This window comes from Scophthalmus maximus, chromosome 7, assembly GCF_022379125.1.
Source record: "Scophthalmus maximus strain ysfricsl-2021 chromosome 7, ASM2237912v1, whole genome shotgun sequence".
Classification (NCBI taxonomy): Eukaryota; Metazoa; Chordata; class Actinopteri; order Pleuronectiformes; family Scophthalmidae; genus Scophthalmus; species Scophthalmus maximus.
In genome coordinates, this window is record NC_061521.1 from 8,941,012 (window position 1) to 8,967,308 (window position 26,297).

The window sequence follows — 26,297 nt, forward strand, 5'->3', positions numbered from 1 at the left end:
TTGGTGATGTCATTGACTGTAGTGCACAGGATATGCGTCGCCCCTCCGTTGCAATTCGTTAAACATGAAATCATCCTGTTATTTGACTTAATGCCATGTGTTTTGGTCTTGCAACAAAACCCATGAGAAAATTAATCATTATTTATTAGTTGTGCAGGTGGAGCTCACCTGGCAAGGTTCAGTATCATCAGAGCATGTTGGCTGACCCCTATACCCATCACATGTTCGGATGATGACTACAGTGTCCAATAGCTACTAAACACTGCAGGCAGCCAAATGCCTTAATTTGCACACTAACAGATGCCGCCATGTCCATGACTGCAGCGATAAATCAAATGTACTGTGAGTATATAGATCAATGTTTAATGGCAGGAGGTATTTCAGTGCAACCTTGATACATATGGAGTATAAGAGACATCGCCATGTTTATTTAATCAAATATTCGCATGGAAATTGATGATTTATGATCGGAGTCACACTGTATATAGGAAAATTCAAAGTATCAGATTAAAAACATACAAATTACAATGGTAAACAATGCCATAAATTCTAATTCAGCAGGCCCATCTGATTTCTTTTCCAGCTCTCACATAATGACGCTCCGTTAATACCTAGAACAGTGTTATGGTGTAATTACATCCATCACAGTATCACAGAGCAATGGGCAGGCACATCTGCAGTCAACAGTTCAGTAGCCATCCTCTGCTACGTGTTATTTTTGGGAGTTGTGTTCTGTCATAAGCATTAATAACATTAATAAAGCATTAATAAGTATTTAACTATTAAAAAGAATCAGACTAGATAAGAGAGGTTTAGATACAACTACATATACAGTTGTCCTATCTTCATACCGAATTCAACTTTTAAAGCAGGACAAAATTGTTGTATCTGAAAATTCATTCTTGTTTATCCTATTTTCACAGCTGTAAATTCTGAACCCCTTTAAACGTAACCCTGTCAATCACACAGAGTGATGTGTATGGTCATATCTCATTTGTTGCACAATATACACGGATATCACAAGTCAATTATGATGCACAAGAACGAAACCCAACACACATTTATGGTTTCTAAATTTCTCATACTGAAAGTAAAATGATTGCTTGCATATGTTTTTGTTTCGTAGAGGTCACCCTACCAGAAGCCTCAAATTCTGAAATGACTGGATGTTCAGTGCTGCTAATAATTGACATGTCTTTCCTATATACAGTAGATAGTTGATAATTTTGTTGACAGCCAACAGTTTGTCCAACTATTTTGATGTAGCTTTGTTATATTGGCCACAGTTGGGTGACTGAAAATCCCTCTCAGGCTGATGTTCAATGTTTTAATTTTGAGTTTTTACTTTCTCAAAATAATCTATCATTACTCGTGTGTGGGGTTTTCATTTTGTTGTCTATTTTAAGATGATTCCCTTCCCTCTTAGAAAGATTCGAGATGTCTAATGCACCTGAATAATGTGCACTATAGCCTCAACATAACAAATCTAATAACGACCAATGGCCTCTCCTCACACAATCCCCCCTGCACAGGACAAAATATCGAGTTCCACTCGCACACTTAGAAACATGTTCTGCTGACCACAACCCATTTCTGGGCCTAATCTGATTATCTCACTTGCTCGGGCAGTTCTCCAAAGGTCTTTGCAGCATCTGTGCCAAATCACAGTAAGTTGTGCTAAGCACTCGAATGAGTATTTGTTTTGGACTGAAGTATTTTGCAAGGAGACTAAAGCTAAATGCTGTTTATAATCGTGCAATTGTAAACGGCTTTAAAAGCAGTGAAATTAAGCAAAATTTCCACTGTGGTATAGTTGTTCGAATAGATGTTGTTGCATATGGTAAATAGTAACCAAACCAGACAACCAGACCTGAAGCAGAAGTTTATTTCTTCTCTCCTGATACTCTTCAAATCTATATAAAAGTACATTTCAGGCAGGCTGTATTTGGAATTTAAACAGTAAGGAATGTGATTAATTCTCACTAATTCTCTTTTGAAGAGATAGATATGACCTTCTGTGTCATGCTGGACTCATCAAAAAAAGGGTTTTGTGTTTCCGTGGGTGACTAAAAATGTTTTTCTGGCAAAAGGGAGAGGTAATCCTCGTGGCGCGCTGCCCTGGAATCCCCAGGCGAGAACATTACTGCAGCTGTGTTCAACTCCAAACACAGCAAAAAGCCAGAGTTCAAACAGGGAGCAGGAGCTACGTGCTGCATACGAGTGACTCCATTTGACCCTCTATTCATTCATCCTGAGACGAAATTGCTTAACTGCATTGAACAGGCATCGGCAGGTGTCAGAGGAGCTTTACTTGACATACCGCTATGGATTAACACTAAAGACAGAATGTCAGAAATGCACACGGACTTGGCTCGTGGTTTATCCTCGACTTGGATTAACTTCATCTTGGACAGAAGCCTGACATTCTTTCCCAGAGAAGGGGAAGAAAAGAGGGATGGAACAAGATGGAATAAGCTATTTCCTTCTGCTCTGTCCCGGGAGCAGTTTGTTCATGTACACAAATTGACTTTGACCCTGTATCTAAATGGTATGAAAATAAAGGCTGATATTCGTGTTCTTCCGCTTGATGCCAGTCATATTTAAAAAGAAAAAAAAGATAACTGGTGAAAAAAAAAAATGAGATAACATTTTTTCCCACACACCAGAAACACATGAACACATTCAATTGTTTGTCCACGGTAACATTTATTCATTCCAGACTTGTGAAAACTAAGTGTAATCTGCACAAATACTAGGATGCTCAGGAGTCGTTAAACACACACACATACACACACAGACACACACACACACATGCACGCACGCACGCACACAAACGCACACGCACAGAGCACATTGCTGAGTTTCGCCCTGCAGAAGAGGTCAGCGTGAGCAGTGGTCCGCAGCCTGTTGGCTGAGTCGACACAAAAGGTTTACGTACAGTCAAGCATAAAGAAAAATTGGTTCGTACTCTTGACATCAGAGAGTTTTACGTCCTCCCATAGGGAACACACATTTTGATATATCTTAAAATCAATGCCCTTATTCACTGTTGTATGATTTATTGTCCCTCTATTCTTCTCTACAGACCATTAATAAGCAGGGGAATATCAAGTGGTGTGATGGAGAACATTTGTGTGTATCAAGTCAACATTTTCACTAATTAACATACTTTTTTCCATTTTTCTATTACAATTTATTTCACTTTACTCTGTTGTTGTTCTTCCCTGGTTGTCTCTCTCCCTTGACAGCAGAGCCAACCCACCGATATCAAGTAGAGGCCAAAACAGGCAAGGAAATCATAATGGTAAGCCACGATTAAAAATACCGCAACCAAGGTGGTGTACAACAAAGTTTTTGCGATATTGCTGCAGGAAAACCGGGGAACATGTCTGCGGACGCTCTCCTCTCCACTTGACAGTGACGGAGCCGCAGCCGCGGGTTGGACGTCTGCTATGTTCACTTCCTCATGATTGTCCTGAGGGCAGCTGAGGTGTGGTTCTTCATCCAGAGACTCGCTGATGGAAGGCATGGGTGGGGGCAGCAGTTTGCCCCTGCTTGCCGAGGGCCTCTTGCCCGCACTAAAACCCGCGTCCTTGTTTCTGCCTTTGGTGGCCCGCTCCCCAGCCTGGACGGCCCTCAGACAGTGCATGTACAACTCCACCTCGTCGTCTGAGTCGGACTCTGCCGACGCGCAGTCGTGACCCGTTGGGTCACTTTCGGGTTCACCTGTTGAAATGCACGAATCTCCCTGTGCAGCGGAGGAAACAACAGTCTCGGCCTGTGATCGGTCAGGTGCGAGATTCTCCACTTCGCAAAGATCAATTTCAGTTGGAGTGTGTGCATTTCCCCGCTGTTCATTTCCTCTCTTGTCCTTCACACTGTTCATCGGAGCAGATAAACCATCCTCGACCTTGTTTTGTGTAATATCTATCCTCTCTTCAAAACACGGCACTTCATCTTCCCCGTCCTCTATTGTCATGCCCTCTGAGTCTTCTGCTTCATCAACTACAATCTCCTCCTTGTAATCTGGATTCTCCTCTTCTAGGTTTTCCTCCCTTGGCATTTCTTGATCTCCCAACATCACTACATCTCCATTGTCCAAATAGATATCCATTTCTTCCTCCCCTCCTATCTCCTCCTCTTCTTGGACATTGGTCCTGCCAACATTGACCTTTTTTTCCTCTCTCTTCTCTTCAATCTCCTTATCTTCTTCTTCCTCTTCAGTTTTCACATATTCTAATTCTTTCTCCCGATATATTCCAACCACCACCTCCCAAATTTCCTCCTCTCCGACTCTGTCGACAGTATCTCCGGCCTCTGTCCCGTTCTCTCCTGCAGCTGTGAGCTCCTCAAATAGTTCTCCTTGTGTTTTTGCTTTCCCCCTCTCCGTTGGGTTTCTGTTTTCCAACGCTGTCTCTGTCCCTGCTTCCTCCGACTGTCCTCCTTGCTCTGTTTCGGTGTCTTCTTTTAAACGTATGGCCTCGCTTTCATCCTGATCCTTTAATATTTTCCTCTCCTCCTCTTCCACCATCATTTCCCAGTCTTTCGCCTCAGCAGTGTCTGAGATCAAGCGCTCCTGTTGGAAGACCACTGACATCGGTCCATCTTTTAAAGTGTCTGCATCTTTCACCTCCGCGGACAAGTCATCATCTCCTAGCAGATTTTCACGTCCCATCGCTTTTGTCATCCACTCGTCATCCTCGTCACTAACTTCAGTTTCTGCTGAATGTTTTGTCTCATCATCATGCGAGCTGTTAGTCAACATATTTCGTTCTTCCACATTACCCGTCCTTCCATCTGCAATTTGACCTCTAGAAATGAAGATATTCACAGTTTCTTTTGGAGCTGGTTGATGGATTTGGTTAAGATTTAAAGGTTCTAAAAGCGTATCCACCCCTGGAGGTGGCCTGGTTGTTAATACTGTAATATTTTCGCCGTCTTCTTCGCTCGACCCATTCACACACTCATCGTTTTCTTCACCAGCCCCGGTTTGTTGGCCTGTCTCGTCACAGACACTCCGAGAGGGCTGGGCTGGCAGAGATGAAGTTCCTCCGCTGGCCGTGACTTCTTGAGCTCCAGTTTGTGGAGCTGTGTCATCCGTGTCAGTTTTAATCTGTGAACACACACGCTCTGGAAGCTGAGCCCGCTGTGCTGATTCTGCTGTGGACCCATTGTGGAGGTCACATGCCAGATCGTCTTCCTGTGCTTCTCCCCGCTGGTGTGAACTCTGAGCGGGTGTCTGTGCGCTCAGCGAGTCTGGATGTGAAATGTTTTCGGCGCGTGGACGTAGATCTGTATCTCCAAATAGAGTTTTTGGAACTTCAGATGTAGCTGAGCATCTCTGGTCTAAATGTATGGTCTCAACCTGATCCTGCAGAGTTTCTGCACAGACCAGGACGTCGCCCGCTGTCGCGCTCGCACTCGTCCGTCCCCCCTCAGCGGGAGGACTATTCGGAGTGGCGTCTGAGCATTCGTGGTCTGATTCCGGAGTGCTAATCACATTCCCCCGAACGTCGTCATCAGCACCTCTAACATCTGTCGGAACGCTGCATCCACTCTCCCTTCCCTCAGTGTGAGTCAAGTCCCCGCTGTTCAGTGTAGGATTTGCCCAGTCGCCAGCACTTTGGCTTTCACTTCCTTCTCTGCCAAACATCTGACGATACAGCGGAGCCACCACGGTTCCAAATGTGAAGCCGTCCCGCTGGCCAACAAGGCTTTCGCTAATCGCCCCTGAAATAAGACTGTCATCTGGTCCGGCTGCAGTGTTGCTGGTGGATTTACAACTTTTGCGTTGCTTCTGACTTCCCCCCTCAGCTCCACACACAGACTTGTCAGTAGTTTTGCATTCTTTGTCTGGGGTATCCGTGGCACTCTCGCCACCTGGCACTGTGGCCGAGTCAGCCAAATCTTTGCCCGCACATTTGTCTGGCTCGCCGTTGGATGCGATGTCATTTGCCGGTGACGCATCGTGCAGAACATCGTGGAGGGATTTGCTGCATCCTACCAGAGACTCCGAAACAACCTGAGAGCGTTCTGATTCGCTGCGGCCCTTGGACAACGGTGGCTCGCCTGAGTGCTTTTCCATTTCTTCCGGTGCTGCCTGTTTTGCCTCCGGAGGCGATCCACTCCTCCCAGTGTCGCTCCCTCTCTGGGCAAAGACGTCCCTCACCCGAGCCATCCGCGCAGCCTTTCTGCCACTTCTTCGGGTGCTGTATCGCCTGTTCTCGGCCTGTCCGTCAACAACAGGGGAAAGGTTCATTTCAGCGAGCTCGCACAACAGTTTTGCTGTTTTCCTTAAAGGGAAGCGTGCTCAGATTAAATACAGAGCTTCCCTGCATTTTTTCATGAAACGTAAGAGTAAATCCAAATGGCATGCATGACAACATGTGAGACACATGAGTTGACATTATGAGGAAGTGCGAACAGCGTGTACACCGTGTCCTGTACGTGTTCAGGACACGGTGTACACGCTGGTGCTGCTCAGGCTGCAGTCATGTGACCTTCTCTCAGACGGCGCACCGAGGCTCATGTTAAGGTTTCTGCTCCCCCTGTTCCCCCTGAACACGCCATGGTGCCTTTAAGTTCCCTTTCATGGCTAATAGTACATCAAACCTGCAAGTTGAGTCAGAAAACCAGGCATGGCTTCATCGATTTTAAAGAACTGCCTCTAATGAGAAGGATTTTATGACATGAGGATATCAACTAGATTGTGTCAGGTAGGTTTTCAATCACAGGACATAGTGTCATACTCCCTTAACCCACAAATACAATTGTGTTGCAAGCAGGAATGTATCTTGTTCCATTGAATATGCATATTTGCCAACTAGAAAGTCTGAGGCAAAACATAATTAAAAACATAAAAAAATGATTTATTGGTAAATATATTAGTTGGACTGCTGTGCCTTGGTTTTTAAGGGCAGAATAATGATGAAGAGAAAGAAATGCTATAGAAATGCTTTTTTTCCCACTCACCTGTGATTTCTGTCCACATTTCTGTGATGTTCCTGTCTGACCATCAGAGATCTGCATGGCCTTCGTAGTTTTCACTTCCTCTCCATTTTTTGACACAACTGGAGAAAAGAGAAATTATACATTTATTTTCATGTCATTCTTTAAAAAAAAAGAGTTCACAGCCAGTAAAATACATATTCACCTGCTTGAATATTCTCCTGAGATGAAGCTTCCACGGCTGAAGTGTTTTCCACAGACGAGAAGGTCTGACTGCGAATCAACAAGATCAAATTATGACTCGTGTAGTTTTTATGACTCTCACCAGTCAACAAACCACATGATGCGACAAAGCAAAATACTACAGAGAATCTTTAAACACACGATATGTTGAAATGATTTGCTTCAAACTACAAGTCTCCACTTAACTAAACTTAAATAAATCTGCCTAATTTTTGCTCTACATTTAGAATTTGATAGTTTGTAGTATCAATGCTTTTAATGAGGAACAAAATTAAAAACAATAAATGCAACTGCAACTTCATTTGTATCAAGTTCATTCATAGCCAATTTTGTCTACTCTTCCATACAAGATTCTCATAAATAGATCAATTCTCATCAGTATTAACATTTCAAAATCCTTTACGCTTCACAAATCACACAAATCTTCACCTGACAGTCTTGAGGCAGCTTTTCCTGTTCACGTTTTCCGTCTGTGGTTTGTCCTTCGCTATCTGGTGACAGAACAGCACGTAGTTCCTGTCGTCATTGTTGGCCCAGAACGTCCCAGCGGGAGTCTCGTACCGCAGACAAAAGTCCACCCTGGCTCCCCGCTCCCCGAACGGGGGCACTAAGGTGAGCTTGAACGAGAAAGCGTCCATCAGGCCGTCACTGGAGCCGGGGATGTACTCTGCCAGGAGGTCAAAGTGGCTGCACCAGGTGTCCAAGCTGGTTCGGACGTATACTGCCTTATTGAAGGAGACGTTGAGGACGCGGATCACACCCTTCAGTATTGTGGTCCCGGGAAGTAGCTCGACCGTCTCCAACTCTAATTTCTGGTCCCGCACTTTGACGAACAGCTCCTCAGTGGACAGTGGAAGGGAGAAAGTGAGGGGCGACAGGGAGTAGTCCACCGTCTCTTTACCTTCACCCTCAGAGGAGTCATACCCTGGCAGCTTGGGCACGTCCCGCGCGTCAAACTCCTTCACTTGCACCAGAGTGAGGCCTTTGGCATCCGCAAAGGACACTCTCCTGGAGCCGCAGTGGGCCGGCTCGGGCCCACAGTCCTCGTCATCGACCGAGCTCCTTCTCCGCGGGAGCGGAGACAACTTGGGCCTGATTCCGACGACCACCTCACCCTCGTCACTGTCCACATCCAAGGAGCTGAGGCCGGGCACTTCCAAGAGGTTGCAGGCCTCCGAAAGTCTCGGCTCTCCCATGGACTCCATGGGGCTCTCTGTGAGAGAGTCAGCGGGGAGTGGAGTGCGAGCGCTTCTGCTTCTGGCGACTGACATTCAACTTGCTCTGACTTAACAGATGGAGTCGTGTTACAGATGACATTGTTGCAAGGGCCGGCACTATAAATAGGCCAGAAGGGACTCAAACTATGTACAGTAGTCTAAGTTCAGGAAGAGATAAATATCCTCCTCCTACTTTCAGGCTGAGCATCTACGATATGGATCGATGATTAACACGTTTTCTTACATCAACACTATACCAAAGTGTTTTTACCAAAGTTTTTGTCTAACCTGAACCAATTACTCTCTGAGAAGTTATAATGGTATTTGCACTAGAAGCAGTGACGTTAACCATGGCAGCTATTTGTGTTTTGTTGCTTTTGGCCCACAATGGGTCACATGATGTCTATATTTACACATTTTTTAAACCTCCAAAATATTTTACTGTAACTCTCTGATGGTGCAATGACTGGCATGGTGAGAAAACCAGCATTCCACATGCGCGTCGGCAGAGTCCGACTCAGACGACGAGGTGGCGTTGTACATGCACTGTCTGAGGGCCGTCCAGGCTGGGGCGCGGGCCACCAAAGGCAGAAACAAGGACGCGGGTTTTAGTGCGGGCAAGAGGCCCTCGGCAAGCAGGGGCAAACTGCTGCCCCCACCCATGCCTTCCATCAGCGAGCCTCTGGATGAAGAACCACACCTCAGCTGCCCTCAGGACAATCATGAGGAAGTGAACATAGCAGACGTCCAACCCGCCGCTGCAGCTCCGTCACTGTCTTTTATCTGCTCATTCCGTATCAAGATTCAACAGTGGACACTAGTATTACAGTTTGCTGTAATGCAATGCGTTTGTTTTACTTCCTGTGTTTATCTCACCGCTGTAACAGAGTGGCATGTCAAGTCTCAAGTTCTCAATCTTACTGAGCAAATAAAATACATATTTTAAAAGTGAGTAAGAGAGTTGTGTCCTAACAGAGGCATGGCGACCCCCCTCCTCTGAATTGGATAGGAACAGTATAAAAGCATGTACAGGCCGTCAGGGAAGATATAATTATATATTTGATATGATATATATATATCTCGCGTTATGTCCAGCAGCATAGAACCAATCTGTCGGAGGATGTGGGATCTGATACAGGCAGGATACTTTAAAATGCATTAGAACAGTAGAAAATAAACAATGAATACAGAGGAAGAAAGAACACGGCAACATCTGACGGACACTTCATATCTAAAAGAACTTCACAACCCATCTGACACAGAGGAGAGCAGCAGGGATATTTTGGCACAAGAAATGCCTGATGCTGGGAGCATCCTCTCCGACCCCAGTGCGTCCTCCAGATGACATGATGGGCGCCTCAGACAATCCCTCCCCTAGACGCGCACGAACGTCCACCACGCTTACCTGAGAGACTTCCAGCTGGGGAACTTCAGGCAGCACAGGAAGGCCAGAGGGAGGAGGGAGAGGGAGCGGTGCAAAGTGACTTGGATGGGGAGACGCTGCTTCCCGGGGAAAGGCTCTGTGAGACTTGCTCTTTGGGCTGGGTGGAGCCACTGTGCCCTCTGCAGGAACCATGGAGGTATCGGACGGAGTTCTCTGGACTGGACTCGACCATGCGACCTGCCTCGCAGTGTCCACGTGGGCTGGGTCCAATCCCCCGGCTGGATGATGACACATTACTGTGTCCCTGCCAACCAGACTCGTATGGCGGTGTTTCACATGACGGGCCAAGGCGCAGCAGTTGACCCCCTGACACCCAGACTTGCACTGTTGGGAGGTGAATAACCTGGGAGGGAAATGCATGAACGGGTCATATGACGGCAGATTCACGACACAAGGTTTCAGGCGGTCCGGCTGCTGGCGTGTGTTCCCCCGGTCAACATAAGAGTTAATAAACCCCTTGCTTTACATATAGTCAAATTTTAATTTCACCCCTGAAGTGCCTTGGGGCATTAGAACAAAATCAAAGCGGGGACTACACAGGAAGGTTTTTCCTGTCTCTGAATATACAAAGGCACATCACTTTTTATCCCATTAAATACTTCAGGACAGGTAAATACTATTCCAGTAGGTGGCAGAAAGTTTCCTCGGTAGCAATATCTACATTTCTATCATTAATTGCTCTTGAGTCTGTCTTTGCCATGTTCTAGTCCACATTGTTTACGTGCATATCATTTTCTTCAATCTTAAATAAACACTTAAATATAAAAAAATTATGTATTCAAGGCTTTTTGTTCCGTACCCCGATTTCCATCTCATCTCACCAAAGGAGAACACGTCTTGATGTTATCACAGCCTGGCCTCTGCTGCACTCGCAGTCTGTATGAAACACCTTTTTTTTTGTTGCTATAAAGAGCAGGCTGACGGTAAAAGAAACTGCTATAGGACAAAGTTGGCATGGATAAAAGAAGAATTGAAACAATGCGTTGTACCCAGAGTGGCAACATATCGAGCGACGCCCAACACAAATGCTTAAAAACAAGAGGAGCTGAATTGTACCTGTGTTGAACTTTTGCACCCGGGGGGGAAGACGCAGCTTATCAGCAGCCCAAATTAAACCACCTTTGTTTGTTTTTCATAGATGCGTGCTCGTGTGCTATTCAAATAAAAGGTGCACCGCACCACTGTAAATAGCTCTTTGATAACAGTTTGACAGTGGTGGCTTTTGTTGTTTGAATTCCTCATGTCTAAATAAAGTCGCGGACAACTATACTTGTCTTTTCTCAAAGGGCCCTTTGGTTTTACCATTAAAGACGATAAACGATGCCTCGATTGGGGATATTTGTTTTATTTATTTCTAATGTTATTGGATTGTGTACGTCTATGAATATCAACAAAGGAAAGTAATGCGACGGTTGTACAACTGATCTCCCTCTCTCTCTCTTCCCTCCTCCTATGTCTATTCATATATATATATGAATATCTCCTGTGATTTTAATATTTATCATGTCAAATAATATGATCTCACAATATAAACTGCATTTTACATTACTGCAATGCAGTAACCAACTTTGTTGGTTGGTGGGAATTTCGAGTGGACCTTGAATGCGGAACAACATTTTTCACAGCAAATCTGGAGACACTGTTACTTTAAAACTATTTTAAGCCTGAAATTAAAAAATGATCTGTAGCAGCTCTAGCTGATTTGGAACCATTTTTTTCCTCCCCCCCCCTGTTTCTTTCTGAGCCTGGTAATCAACTTCCTATCTCACTGTCTAAATCCCTGACTGATGGTATGACTCCTCCTCCCTCCTCAGGTAGACACACAGCTGGAGCCCTTCTCTCACTCTCCTCGCTCCAACCTGCGGGACTGGGAGACATCAACACTGCCTGGCTGCTCCGACTTCCACTGTTCACCTGAATGGTACGTAGTTTTCCTTCTTCCCTGCGCGACGCGACGGCATTCAGAGAGCTGTCTGTCATGACTGCGTGATCAGATTTTCCTCAGGTTTGTTGCTGAGAGTTAGTACTGGAGGTCAAATTCAATCGTAGATGTGATGGGTTGTGTTTTTTTGTCGCTTTCTGGCACGTGTTAACTTATTCAAGTCTGTGCTGCTATGGATGTCATTTACAGCATTCCACTGGATTTGAAGCCTTGAATTGCTTCTTTCAGTTGTGCACAGATTCTTTTGTTCACCAGCATTGGTATTTTTCAAAGTCACAAATGAGTTATCTATTTTGCCACGTGGTTACTTCAAAACCGCAGAAAGGTGTAATGTGGCAGTGATGCTGAACTGTATCTACTGGATGTTAGAGTTTACTAATAGCGTTGGGTATTTCCTTTTAAGGACCTGACCTGGGATGCCTGAGTCTCCCCTCGGTCCCACGGCAGCCCGTCAAACCCCGGCCAGCAGCCTGCTCAGTCGCGCAGGCAACGGCGCAGCGGAGAGAGTTGCTAATGGGGAGTCCTGCAGTGGAGTGAGGGGTGAAAACTGGCAGAGTCTCCACCATAAACAGGTACCTCCATCCGCCGCCTGCTCCTCATCCTCCCCTCCTCCTCCTCCTCCTCCTCTTCATAAGCGGGAAAGAGAACAGTCTTTGGCAAACAGATGTCAAGCGAAATACCACAAGTCAGCTCCACATTGGACGTCCTCTGACGGGACTGCAAACACAGAGGTCGGGTTGACGTGGACAGGGACTTTATGTGCGATCTGACCCGAGGTGGGAGTCGACACGCAGAGCTCTGTTTGTCCTTAATTATTAGTTTGCATGTCAGGGAGCCAGGGAGGAATAATTTGTCTGCTGACCTCGGCCAAGCGAAAGGCGAACAAGCAGGGCCCAAACGCCATTTTATGGTTGTCCGTTGCGATTCCATCCTCGGGAATCTTAATCCGGGGGATCAATGGAACAACCGGATGACAAATGCCTGGCCAGCACCGTTTCTTCTTCCACACAACTCCTCATCTTGTCAGTTTCATCCTTGTCTTGTTCTCTTGATTCACTTTGAAAATCTGGGCCTGTAATGGCCTTAAACTTCAACCAGCGTGAATCATTTTAACAACATAAGAAGAAAAGAAATAAGAAACACTAGTCACTGTCAATAATTAGAGGTCTGCGAGCAGCTTCATGTGCATATTTAAACATGTTATTTCTTTTGTCATTTTCAGCCAAAATAATGACCATAGCAAGTGACAGTGTCACAACCTGTCTGCGTGTGTGTAATCCCTGTCTTCAAAGCCCTATATTTCAATATGACAGTTTTGCAGTGTGAAAACTCTAAAATGTTACACATGGAGATTACATTGAAGACATGGGTTTGTCTCATGAAAGAGAAGGGCCTCGCTGTTGTAATCTGTTATTCAGTGATTTAGTGAAGTCAGCTACAGTAGATGTCAGTGCCTCGACAAAAAGATTCAGCAAAGACACAGAAAGTGTAAGACTAAAGCTGCAAGTATTCTTATTTCTTACAATACATTCAGAAATAATTCTCTTAGATAATTTATTCAAACTAAAATAAAATTGTTCTAAATGTCAGAGGTATGTGGTGGGATAAGTTAAACTGCACTGCTCACTTCTGACACGTTAGTGCAATAATAATCAGTAAATTGTTTTGTGTCTTCATGGAGCTAAAGTTCTGAGAATTGAGTAGAGTTTAGTTCCTTTTTGTTTTATTGTCGTTCTGGTGTCTTATCTGTCTGGTTGAAACATTTGTGGTATCATCTCGAAGGACTGATGACAAAGGTTATAAACTTCAGATCCCTCCTGTTTCCATTTGTCGTTACATCCAAGATATTACACCGATATAGAAATAATAAGGCTTCACTGAAACTTAAAAAAAACACCAGGTCACAGCCTCTGCACGTACGTACAGCAAATGACATTTCATATGTAGAAAAAAAGAGATATCATACATTTTAAACTGATCAAATTATAAACTATATGTTTTTTTCCACCAATACATACACAGAACAAGTAAAACAATTTTTTTGTGTGTTGTTTGTCATACAATATACACAATTTCTAGGTGCCCTTGGTTGTTTTACATGTCATGCGGTCACGGCAATTGTCGCTGTTTCTGTTTGACTACAAAAGGAGCCAGAGACAATCTGTCACAAAAACGGTAAAGACGACACGGTTGTAATGGAAAAATTGACGCAGTTGAATCAGGAAGACGGAGACCGTAGATTTCTTATTACAGGAGCTCAATATTGAGGAGATTTCTGTTTCATTACACAGATCAAAAAGTGGTCAGGTGCATGATGTCCCAAAAACCTCTCTATCAGACAGAATGGCTCCATAGTGTCTCCGCAAATCCAGGGCAAAGGGCGACCTCACCTTGTTGAAGACGAAGCAGCTTTCCCCCCCAACAACGGAGGCTGAAGGTGCAAATATTGAGGCCCCTTTAATTAAAAAAACAACAACAACAAAAAAAAACTGCGAACAAACATCCACCCAATAAGCAGAAAAAAAAACTATACAGTCCCGGAGTTTGTTCCACTTTACCTGTCAGAGTTGAAGCCACACTGCAACGGACTACAGACTCTTAGAGGCCACACGTTCTAAGTTCATAAGACCCTTCCTGGGACCATCCACTCAGCAGTGATATGGTTTAACTTTACAATATACACATCCTGCAGTTCACTCACTGCCATATCTCACCTTAAACCAATGTAACTTACCATGGAAGTAAAAAATCTCTCCACCAGACACATAGAACGAAGTCCAGCTACAGACAAAATAACCCTGAAATTGGAATATGTGTCATTTGAACATGGTATGAACTACCGCCATCAGCACAAATGTGCATGATTGCCATATACAGTATATGACAGCAGTATGACATTTTTTTCTACATATATTAAATAAAATTATATCTATTTAACAACTGTGATGTAGAATGTTCTTTGCCATAAAACAATTCAACTGTTACCGCAACAGCGGAGGGAAGTAATTCATGATGAGATGATTGTGTGTACATTGAGTGTCCACAATCAGTGACGTGGCTCTGTCACACAATCCCGCCGTTATTTGTCACTCAATCAGCAACGGTGCAGATCAGTTATTATTCCGCGGGTGTTTGCCCTCATTAATACCCATACACTTCGATTAAGAGTCACAACACGCATGTAATTGTGTTGCTAATTAGCCGGTCAGCCCGTCTCCCCATCTCATTCGGGGTCAAAGACACAATGCAACACTGCGATGTTCACCAAACGGTTGACAGCGCTGGTCGTAATTGGATTGGAAAGATTCCCATTCGATGGTTATTACTGTTTAACACTTGACACTCGCCTTTTGTCTGGAATACTTAGGTGTTTCTGGCTATGATGGCTCCACAGCAGATACAGCAGCTTCTGTCCCCCAACCAGCTGCAGGCTCTGATCCACCAGAAGCAACAAGCCCTTCTGATCCAGCAGGTACAGGATGCGTCTGCAACACCAATACTGTGGTTCACTGGACTTCACACGTGCAGAATGAAGGTTTAATATGATGCAAATACGTCTTATGTTACTGTACTGTAACTGAAGGAATACATCCAATTAAATAAATGTGACAAAAAGGACCACATAATGCAATATAAAGTCAGCCTTGTTGACCGTCCATATTCAAACATCCTTAGCTCATAGCCATGGAGGTAATCCAAATGTTGGCCGGAAATCCAAAAATCATCGACACTATTTTGGTCAATGTTAAATTTCCAAGTCAAATGTAATGATAAAGTCTTTTTCGCGAGGAATACCACTGGGTGTAAGTTGCTGGACACCAGTTAGCTTTGCTAGTTTCAGCGTCCCGTCACTCTGTAAGCTGGCTCTCCAACATGGAGCACTTTGTGGTCTGATGTTCTTTGACTTGACCCTGGTCTGAAAAACCCAACATGTATAAATAAAACAATAATTCTTGCTCATTTTGTCACGATCCGTGAACAAAAAGAGAGTCACATGAATAAAGAGAATTTTTTACTTTCCGTACTTTGTCATTTTCATATATTGTAGCCTACTGTTTTGCCGATTTCATTGTAAATTGTAAATTTTTCTAGCAACGTCTGAAAGAGTTTTACAAGACGCAACAGCAACAGATTCACCTGCAGCTGCTTCAGCAGCAACCCAGCAAGAAAGTCAAAGAGGTGAGCGGTGCTTTGTATATTTCAGTTTGTTTGACTAGTTTTCCACTAATATGGTTCCACACACGCGCACACGCACACACACACGCACACACACACACACACACACACACACACACACACACACACACACATTTAGAGTGGCCTGCAAATGAGCCAAATAATAAAAACATATTTCATTATTTGCTAATTTTATTCATTTATTGTTGTTATTGTTATTATATTATTTCACAACCAGAAAAAAAGATGTAATGAATTGAACACAATGATTAAATAGAATAAATAAATTATAAATATGTATGTCGTCTGTGGCGATTCTCATTCATCCAGGTCATAGTTAACCACATGGGTGTTGAGCCCGTGTGGATAACTATGACCCCCAGACACCCCTGTGACTATAAACTATGTCCCGAATATAAACTGAACAACTGCAATAATCATGTACTTGATGATATCTAATGAAGAGCGAACGTGCTCATGTGCAACGATATTCTAACCTTCATATGTGAGATGTTGGAGGTGAGTATTTTGTTTAATTTTTTTACAGATGCTTGTATGTGACACAGATTTGAACCCAGAAAAAAAAACGTATGAGTGGGAGCAGAGTTTCACATGAATATTACCTCGCTTTTTCTATTTCCTCTCTGTGTCCTCCAGCTCCCCGCACAGCAGCTCGTGCTCCAGCAGCTCCTCCAGCTCCAGCAGCAGCAGCAGCAGCAGCAGCAGCAGCTCCTCCCGGTGCAGAGACCAGCCCTGTCCTCTCCTGCCCAAGGTCACTCGTCTTTACACCCATCGCTAGGGTTGCACATTGTTTCTTCCTCTTTGGAGCCACATCTGTTGACAAGAGTGGTGATTTCAGCCGTTAGTGCAATTAATGTGCGTGTCAATTTTCAGTTCAGTTTTTAGTGTTGCATGTTCACAACTTTGTAAGGATGAGGATTTGTTTCTTGTTGATTGTATGTGCAGTTACTGTATATAACTGCGCCAAACTTAAAAGAGACAATGAGGAGATTCAAAACCTAAAAGAAAGAAAGAAACATTGAAGCCATAATAATTATTCCTGGATTAAAGTGAGACGGAGCGTTGCCCTCCCCTTTCCACTGACCTGCGTGAAAGCGAGGCACAAATGACAATATTGCACACGTGAACAGAAGAGATGGCCCGTCACCTCACAACGTTCCCTTCGTTTCTTCACGTCTTAGGCGGTTTGAGCCCCGCGGAGTTGCAGCAGCTATGGAAGGAGCTCACGAAAGGAATAAGGGAAGATAAAACCACTTCTAAAGGAAACCACGACTCCTCTGCTAGGTCAACACAAGTCACAGGGGGACGGAGCGGTGACCGGCAGTCGCCCCCTCCCGGCGGGGCAGAGTGGTGAGATCAGTCTGCTCCCTCCACGCTGTAAACAGATACTCCCTTTTCTTTTTTGTTGTGCACATCAAAGACGTGTCATCTGCAGACATGTTTCCTCTCGTCGAGGTGTGGGTGGGTGGGTGGGGAGGGGTTTGATTTTGGCGGCGAGGCTTCACTGTTAATTCCCCCTCGGGACGATGTGTTTTGTGTTGTTTGTTTGCTTTGTGCTCCACCACCTGAAGTGGTTATGCAAAGAAAAAGAAGAGAAAAAAAGAGTTGTACATGTCCTAAATCAAAAGTAAACACTTTCCCACTTATTATTTCAGTGCTCTCCTCCACCCCTCTCTGTCATTAACTGGTCCTATAACACTCTTATGTCTGTTCTGTGGCTGTTTTGCTCCTGTTCTGTCGGTGTTTGTTTGGCTGCTGTGGTTTTTTAATCGGCACAGTACTTTCCACTCTCCTCCTTCACCCCCTCCATCTAGTGCCGACCGCGCTGCCTCCTATGTTCTCTACAGCCACGGTGTGTGTAACTGGCCCGGATGCGAGTCAGTCTGTGAGAACTGGGACCAGTTCATCAAGTAGGTTTTTAACTCCGTCCTAATGTATTTCACCTTCTGACCTTTTGGATTTTTCTCTTCTTGATTTGAAGAAATACTTCAATCTTTCCAGCAAAAAATTAAAAAAAAAAACCCTCTGTAACCCCTGTAGACTTTACAGGAGGCTCTGGGGTGTTTGTAGCCCCAGATTGTGCTGAAAGACACACCTCTGCTGATCAGAGGGTCGGAATTTTCACAATTGATATTTTCAAAATTGTCAAAGACCATTCCAACTGTTTCGATAAAAAAACAAAACAGAATGTCTGCTACAAGATAAGTACGATTTTTGTCCTGTTTGCGTGACTGAGGTAGGCATAACAGATCCCTGCTCACTCTGTTCAAAGCAAGAAAAATATAAAGATATTATTCTGTAAGAAAATATAAAATAAGGGGCAATAAAACGTCTTCTTGTTTTTACTTCTAAGGACACATTTCGGGCAACCGTCTTTGTTTGAATATAGGAAATAGTCATACTGGACATGCATTGATGAGTGTTGTTGATTAAACAAACATGATGTTTATGTTAAATAAAAACTGCTACTTATATCTGTCACTCAGAAAAATAAGAATAAAACAAACAAAAAAAAGATTTGCAGCTTGTTGCAGCTGTGGGCAGAATAGCTACAAAATATGTCCGGAGCAAAATGAACAGATTTTTCAGTGGAGGTTTCCTTAAATGCAAACATGTGTGTGTGTGTGTGTGTGTGTGTGTGCGTGTGTGTGCGTGTTTCAGGCACATGGGCAGTGAACACACTCTGGATGACAGGAGCACGGCCCAGTGCAGAGTCCAGATGCAGGTGGTTCAGCAGCTCGAGCTTCAGGTACGCAAAGGCTCTACAATGACAAAAGTTAGGACTACATTCAAACCTCTTGTAATGATGTTGTCATCACACCAAGAAAACCTTGTCGGGGACACCGACTGGAAGAAGTGTGAGTTCGCTTTGCACAAGTAATTGTCTCCGCTGATATATTTGTAGAAGCAATGATATTCCGCAACACCGAATTCTATTTCCTGAGGTTTTACCACCTAAACACCTCCATCTTGCTCATGTTAAATGTTCATGTAATGTTCAACCAACACCTCCTCCTCCTCCTCCTCCTCCCCGCCGACGTTTGACACATCAGGAAAATGTACTTTGGAAAAATGTGTCTGGTTCACAGCCTTCCATTTCAAAAGATCTGTGATCTTCGGTGATTTCCGTGGCGACACCATCCACAGATTCCCCCCTTTCCCCTTCCCCTTCATCTCCTCTCGCAGCTCTGCAAAGAGCGGCAGCGTCTGCGAGCGATGATGGCTCACCTGCACCTGCCGTCTCCTCCTCCTCCTCCTCCTCCTCCTCCGGAGGCTCGGTCGCTCCCTGCGCCCGCTCTCTGCCAACAGTCGCCACAGTCTGATACGGCTGCTGACCCACGCGGCCCTCAGGTAGATTGTACACAGTAATAGCTGTTAGAATGACAGAGACAGAGCAAATGAGCCGTGAACTGTGTGTGTGTGTGTGTGTGTGTGTGTGTGCGCGTGTGTGGGGCATTCAGAGCTGTGAGCAAAACAGCAAATGTATGGCCCGAGCCAAAACAGCACGTGTCTGGCTGCAAACATATCTACTAGGGAGCCGATGAGGATGCAGCCGGTCTGTATTTGACCCGGGCAACTTTTACAGTTGGATGAGTTGCAAAACAATATGTTGGTATTTTCTTTTGAAAAAAAAAAACAACAATATGGTGATATAAGATTTTCACCTGCATGAAATAAGGGTCAGAAACATTTGAACCTGCTCATGCAAATGTGTGGCTGAGAAGAAAAGTGTCACTTTTGTGAGGCCTTTTGTTTTAAAAAAAACAAAAACTTTTCAATCTCAAAAACTCTTATCTGCTTGACACGAGCCCCCGACTATTTCCAGCTGCGGACATCAGATGGCTGCCATTGTGTTCTCCTGCAGCCGACGTGCTCTGATAACGTGGGAGCTAATCATTTGTTAATCTCGCAAATATTGCTCCATAATCATAACACTCACCAAACAATTTCAACCTATAATTAAGAATGATTTGCCTCCCTCTTCTTGTGATATTAGTGGAATCACCTCCGAGGAGGCGGATCCAATCGCTCTGTCACACTGAAAATCTCCCTGTCTGATTTGTTTCCGTCAGTCCGCTCGCTCCTTTGTTAACTTGAACCGTCCGCCTGTGTCACTCTCAGCATTGTTCCGTGTCCGACCCCAGCCACCTGCCCTCGCTGAACCCGTCGGACGGGGCACAAGCGGCCCCCCTCCAACCCCGGGGGTGTGAAGAGGAGTCGCCCGATCACACAGTGTGTGCTGGGGCCGTAAGACGTCGTCCTCACCCCTTGGTCTACTCGCTGTCTTCAGGTGAATCTAGTGACGCACTCAGAGAGATGAAACATGCATATGGCAAGCCTTTTCAACATATATTCCATATCCTTGATATCAGACGTCAGGTTCCTCCACTACTTAACTAGTAAAAGCCAAAAGACTCAAAAGGCTTGCCATACATGCAGCCTGAGATATTCAATATGTGCTACACTAAAAAAAAGTATCAGAAGATTTAACAGGCGAGTCTTATTGATTGACAAAATGATGAAATGAATAGAATTTGATGAGTGTGAGAGGGATGCAGGCCAGCAAAAATAATGATATGCTGATAATGCCACTGTAAAAATTAGATTGAAATAACTGATGAGCATAATACATGTATTTTCTGGGCATATGTGAGGAGTAGCTGTTAATATCAATGCTGTAGAAGAACATATGTCATCATACTTGGGTTCTAACTCCTTCTGCATGCAGCTAATTTCGTGGAATTTCCACCACTGGGTTTTGAATATACACATTTTTTCATATATGTGGCGCCCCCTATGGGTCGGGCTGAAAAGGCTTCGGTAGGCCTACTTCCAACCAAGGCCTGAAGACATCTGCGAAGATTTATGATATGTCGACAAATTCTCAAAGAGTTATTGCCAAAATTTGCTCATCAGCCCCATCGTTTGTGAAGATATTTGAGTTGATGGTGGCCATGTTCTATTCAATTCTATTCTACTGTTTGCATATTGAACTAAAAGTTTGATCCCATTCTGTGACCTTGACCTTTAACCGATTTTTGGGGAAAAAAACACCAAAAATGCAGCTCCTGACCTGACTCCCAACCAACTAGTGGAGTTTAATTTAGAGTTCAAACTACATTTCCACTTACTACACTTTCTCTTCCATTCAGAAAATGAGTACGAGCTCTACAAGAAAACCGACATCAGACCTCCGTTCACCTACGCAACACTGATAAGACAGGTACGATCTTTGACTTCGGATAGAACAGAGCTCTGGCTTTACCTTAATTGCTGTGTGTAACTCAGATATATATGTGTATAACTAAATAGCATCATTTGTATTTAAGCATGAAAAGGTTTTTCATCCTCTGTGATTTTTAACTCTTTCCTAGTTTGCTGCTCCTTGGGATATTATGAGCATTTCAATGTTGGAGGCATTTCTTGCTGAGAAATTTGTCTGTGTTTCTGTGGCCATCTTGATTCCCATGTGATTCCCAAGCTACAGCGGAAACTTTTTCCTGGTTCTATTTTTGTTGGACCTACTTGTCTTTGATATGAAACTGAACATCTTTGGGTTTTGTGGTGTTGAGTGGTCAAAAAGAGGGAATTCAAACAGGCCTGTTTGGTTTGGACTTTATTTTAATTTGATTATAAAATATTAAAATAATTTCCAGATTAATAGATCATGGGTTGGGGTTAGGTTTCAACCCTTAACCTACAGTATACACTGTCAGTGAGAAGGTTATTGCATTTAATTCTATAACAGGTTTTATAAAATGGACAAAAAGATGATTCATAGACTTGAAAATAAAAAGATTGCTTCAGATTCCTTCGATTAGAGGTAAAACAGTCAGGCCTGTAATTTGATCCTGCCATGTGATAGTTTTTTTTCTATTTCGTCTCTATTTGCAGGCTATTATGGAAGCATCAGACATGCAACTGACGCTCAACGAGATATACAACTGGTTCACACGGACGTTCGCTTACTTCAGACGCAATGCTGCCACTTGGAAGGTATCACACACACACACACACGTGCAGATAATTAACTCTGTGATACCAGAGTGTGTCATACCTGATTTATGCAGCATGTCCTCTGTAACATTCTCATCCCCTCTGATTTTCTCTGGATCAGAATGCGGTGCGCCACAACCTGAGCCTGCACAAGTGTTTTGTGCGAGTGGAGGACGTGAAAGGTGCCGTGTGGACGGTGGACGAGGTGGAATACCAGAGGAGGAGATCCCAGAAGATCACGGGGTACAGTGGATAACCCTGTTTATCACAGAGCACGCATTTCACTTGAAATATGACAATATTTATGACAAGTCTAGGACTTTCCGCACACGGAATTATGTAATTTATGGCAAAAGTGTCTTTGCTTCAGTTTTCAAAAATCTTTTTTTTGCCTCTTCTGGCTTTTGACATTGACCATGTGGAGTGGAGTCTAATTAACATGCAATAAATCCTTACAAATGGTCACTGTTGTAAAATGTATAGCACCTCCGAGACTGAACGAAAAACTGGACAAATAAAATAAAAAAATAAATAATTGTAATAATAACAAATATATCGTGTGCACTTTCAGTCGTTTGTTTGACCTTGGCTCTGTGTGCTTTTCTGTCCTGTGTTCTCCCGGCTGACAAAATCTAATTCATACTACATCTACAGTGTTGAAAGGTTTGTTTTTTTTAAATGATATGCCTTAATAAATTATTGATAAATACGATTGGAATAACTATGGTGACATAGTAATCTAATACGAGGCCTTGTCCTGATCACTCATTGGAATGAATAATTCGTCATCATAACCGACCTTGCCTCAAACTATTGCTGTTTACCATGTCGTTGTTGGCGGAATATATACAAGATATTGATTTGCTTTCCATGAATTAGACATGGTTTATTTTATGCCTTCTTTTTTAAAAAATAATGTAACCTATGTCATTCCGCAGGAGTCCATCACTAATGAAGAACGTGTCCTCCAGCGTCGCTTTCGGAACCGTCCTGAATGCCAGTTTCCAGGTGAGCGGCAGCACTTGAGCACAGCCGTTTGATCAAAGGACGTTGAGCTGGTTGAAACGTGGCGACGGTTTGATTTTTTGATCAATCGTTTGTAGACGGCACTGGCTGACGCGTCGCTGCCAGGATTCAAGAAGGAGAGTGTGAGCAGGAACTCCAGGGGCCAAATGCAGGAGGGCAAGAGCCACAGTCACCAACACATCGCTGTTCAAGTTCAGAGGTGAGCTGCGTTTATTGCACCGACAAATCAAACCTTCTATGTGCCACGGAAATGGACTGAAATGTCTCGGCCTCTCGCAGGTCTCTGTTCCTTAAAGACGAAGCGATGGATCCGAAGGGCCGAGAACCTCAGACAGCGACAGTAAAACCAGCCGCGCCGCAGCGTGACGTGACGGGAAATGACGAAGAGCACTTGTTCGACCTCGAATGACCCTCGACAGTGGAAACGTCTCGGACTTAAAGTAATAGTGAAGCGGCAAAGCGAGATTTCATTTAGCTTTCAGGGACGTAGTCCGCACAGTTTACAGAACATACAGAACTGTATTGTCTTCGTTTAAGGAATGTCTTCATGTGGTGCCGGGTGGCCTGGAATTCGCACCAAAACTCGTATTTACTACTTCATCAAATACACACAAACGTTGTGCTTTTTAGAGTTTTGATCATTTATCACATGGTTCATATATTCATACACATTAAAAATGTGTCTGTCAGCTGTCAAATGTCTGCAGCAGGTTCTCGAATATAATAACGCCCGTGGTCTCTGCGTTCACCTTCAACTTTTTCAGATCAGAGGCCTTTTTTATTTAAATATTCAAATTTATAAGTCAAAGAGGAAACATTTCTGACTGTAAAATATGATCGTTAAATGTATTTAAGATTTAGTGATATTAACACCGCTACGTTTCAGCATTTTTTGCTCTCATCTCTTTTGCAAGACACACACACAAACACACACACACACAAATGCACACACACATGAATAAGAAATAATCGAGTAAAGCCGGCAGCAGAAACCAACATTACAACATGATGGAGATGTCGTGGTTCTCATGGATATAGTTTAAACATGTACAGTTTGTGCTGTTCCTCTTGCCTGTTTTATAGAAATGTATTGTTATGTACAGTATTTAAGTTAAGATTTTTTTTAATGCTGGTTTTATATGCTTGTGTTTATGTAGAACTTATTTATTAGTCCCGTTTTTCCACTGAAATAAAGATTGTTCCAAACATTCCTCTTTTATAAACGTTTGATGGTTTAAAATATCCAGACTAAAGGCTGAGTAGATACAACAATCTGTATTAATAAATATGCATTTGTCTGTGGTTGTGTGTCCAATGTATCTCATTAAAAAGGAATGAGTATATCCAAAGCAGCTCATTATTTCCCTCATTACTATGAGACTTGTGATAAATGGCACTGATAAATATGATTTTCATTTTGAACCGTGCAGTCAGGCCTGATTTAAATGGTGTACACTTTTTAAATGCTGTCCTCAGTTACCTACCAGTGTATGTACAAGATTAATATCAGATGCTGCCAGTGATCTGACACAGGACGCCTGTGAAACTGTACGGGGAGTTTTGGGAATTTTTACAAGGAAATCAATAAATTACTGTTCTTGAGTAAATAAGCTTGTAGTGTCATGTTTGGAACTGTGACGGCAGGCTGACTCGGTACAGTACACATGCTCCCTGATAAGGGAACTTGAAGGATCACTCTGCTCTGCAATAAATATTGTTTATTTGCATAAATGCCTTCCTATGATTCCAACACATTACATCTAAATATTTTTTCATATTCTTAACCTTTACCCAGCTAGTATAAATTATACTTTATTGAAATGGTCACTTAATCACAACAATTGGGGAGCGTGTGCATGTTTCCATTACATTTCAGGTCATATAGGATTAAAAATAAAAGTGAAATATAATTGTTTGAAGTATATTTACATTAGACATTTGGTACAGCAGGAATTCTTCATAATACTGCTGCAATATGTAATTGTGAATTTTTCATTAGCAGTGGGTGACATCTGTTGCAATGTAATTATTTTACATGTACACCTACACCTAATTTGATGCTGCCATTCCTTTAAATATATACTGTGCATTGAATGATTATCATCATTATTGTTCCGGCATTAAAGGTCAGGAGAGGATTTTGTTTCTTTGTGCACCATGAATTTTCCAAACAGTTTTTTTTTGTCAATATTCATGTTTGGCTTTTTTTGCCCCTTGATGATCACTGAGATATGATTTTGGGTTCATCCTCCCGTTTATTTTACCACATCAATGTGTTAAATTATTGGAGTAATAATAAAAAATCCATGGACAAACAGTCCCGGCTGCATCATGCGCTGATGAGCGCTGTGAAGTGAAGCCGCTACTTCACAGACTTTCACGACCAACTGGAAGAACAAAGGCCTCAGATTTCTCAGCTCTGTGTTTTGACTAATGTCAGTAATTGTCTTTGCTGATAACGAGTTTGTTTCAGGTTTGCTGTTGCCTCTCAGGGCTTCCTTTGATTCGCTGTCAGCCCATTTGGACGACACCTTTGTCTGATTGCCAGTGCAGTGTGTTTGCTGACTGAAAGTTAGCACGGAGCGAGACAACTTCAACAGCTTCACTTTTTCCGCGTTGCTTTGATGTGCCAGCGCGCCGTGAGGCGGGGAGTCAACATGTTTTTCAACGCGGCACTTTTGACAGCACTTAGTCAACAGCCCCACCGAAAAGGGGGCTGGTCTCTGTTCGTCTCCCCATCAACATGGAGCACTGATGATGTCGCCGGTGTGTTCACTCCCTTCAAAAAAATCTCCTCATCTGTGGGAAAATTGGATTTTTCAAAGATATACAGCAAAATGTCACTGTAATTAATTACTCATGAATGGTTTTATTTTGTCTTGGGAACCCGAAATTGAAAATTTCAGAATCAGGGATTAATTCGCTTCAGCCGAACCGCATGAAAAAGCAGACTAAAGGTCTAGAGCTACATTTGCGGCCGACTAAAACACACAACAGAAGGGGAAAAAAAAACATTAAGAGACAACTTTGCGGTGGCTGGTGTCAGAGGAAATCGAAAACTTCCTACAAACCCAGGTTTTTCTGGACGTCTCAAACCTCAGGATTGTAACATGTTGACCTTTGTATGTCTAATAATTTTATAGCAATTTGTACTTCATTACTAGCAAGTGTACCATGAGTTTTTTTTTGCGCCAAAAAAAAGTTAAAAATACAATTTATATATCTATGTTTCTGCTCATTTGTTTAGAGTAATTATGGTTTATTTGAAGTTTTGCTTGTAAAT

The 26,297-nt window shown here is 43.3% G+C and overlaps 2 protein-coding genes across 2 annotated transcripts; one reads left to right on the forward strand and one right to left on the reverse strand.

Moving 5' to 3' along the window:
* Nucleotides 1–2,686: 2,686 nt before the first annotated feature.
* ppp1r3ab (protein phosphatase 1, regulatory subunit 3Ab) lies at nt 2,687–8,858 on the reverse strand. The gene is made up of 4 exons (XM_035642056.2): nt 7,621–8,858; nt 7,154–7,221; nt 6,973–7,070; nt 2,687–6,229 (listed from the first exon to the last, which is right to left on the reverse strand). Exons 1-4 carry the CDS (start codon nt 8,460–8,462, stop codon nt 3,194–3,196), a joined length of 4,044 nt encoding a protein of 1,347 aa, XP_035497949.2. The 5' UTR covers nt 8,463–8,858; the 3' UTR covers nt 2,687–3,193.
* Nucleotides 6,541–24,363, forward strand: LOC118315077 (forkhead box protein P2-like). Its single transcript, XM_047333348.1, has 17 exons — nt 6,541–6,716; nt 11,667–11,773; nt 12,198–12,366; nt 15,162–15,266; nt 15,887–15,973; nt 16,628–16,835; nt 17,122–17,341; nt 17,806–17,901; nt 18,653–18,740; nt 19,178–19,342; nt 20,114–20,282; nt 21,145–21,215; nt 21,887–21,988; nt 22,110–22,231; nt 22,927–22,996; nt 23,092–23,213; nt 23,294–24,363. Exons 3-17 carry the CDS (start codon nt 12,211–12,213, stop codon nt 23,421–23,423), a joined length of 1,911 nt encoding a protein of 636 aa, XP_047189304.1. The 5' UTR covers nt 6,541–6,716; nt 11,667–11,773; nt 12,198–12,210; the 3' UTR covers nt 23,424–24,363.
* The last annotated feature ends 1,934 nt before the right edge of the window (nt 24,364–26,297 follow it).

What these genes read in the sequence shown, in the direction of transcription:
- ppp1r3ab (XM_035642056.2), bottom strand. Translation starts at nt 8,462, where the DNA reads ATGTCAGTCGCCAGAAGCAGAAGCGCTCGCACTCCACTCCCCGCTGAC. An exon ending in AGCTGCCTCAAGACTGTCAG is followed by an intron (nt 7,222 to 7,620) that starts GTGAAGATTTGT and finishes GTTGATTCGCAG; the next exon opens with TCAGACCTTCTCGTCTGTGG. An exon ending in TCAGGAGAATATTCAAGCAG is followed by an intron (nt 7,071 to 7,153) that starts GTGAATATGTAT and finishes TCTTTTCTCCAG; the next exon opens with TTGTGTCAAAAAATGGAGAG.
- LOC118315077 (XM_047333348.1), top strand. Translation starts at nt 12,211, where the DNA reads ATGCCTGAGTCTCCCCTCGGTCCCACGGCAGCCCGTCAAACCCCGGCC. An exon ending in AGAGTCTCCACCATAAACAG is followed by an intron (nt 12,367 to 15,161) that starts GTACCTCCATCC and finishes TGGAATACTTAG; the next exon opens with GTGTTTCTGGCTATGATGGC. An exon ending in CCTCCCGGCGGGGCAGAGTG is followed by an intron (nt 17,342 to 17,805) that starts GTGAGATCAGTC and finishes CCCTCCATCTAG; the next exon opens with TGCCGACCGCGCTGCCTCCT.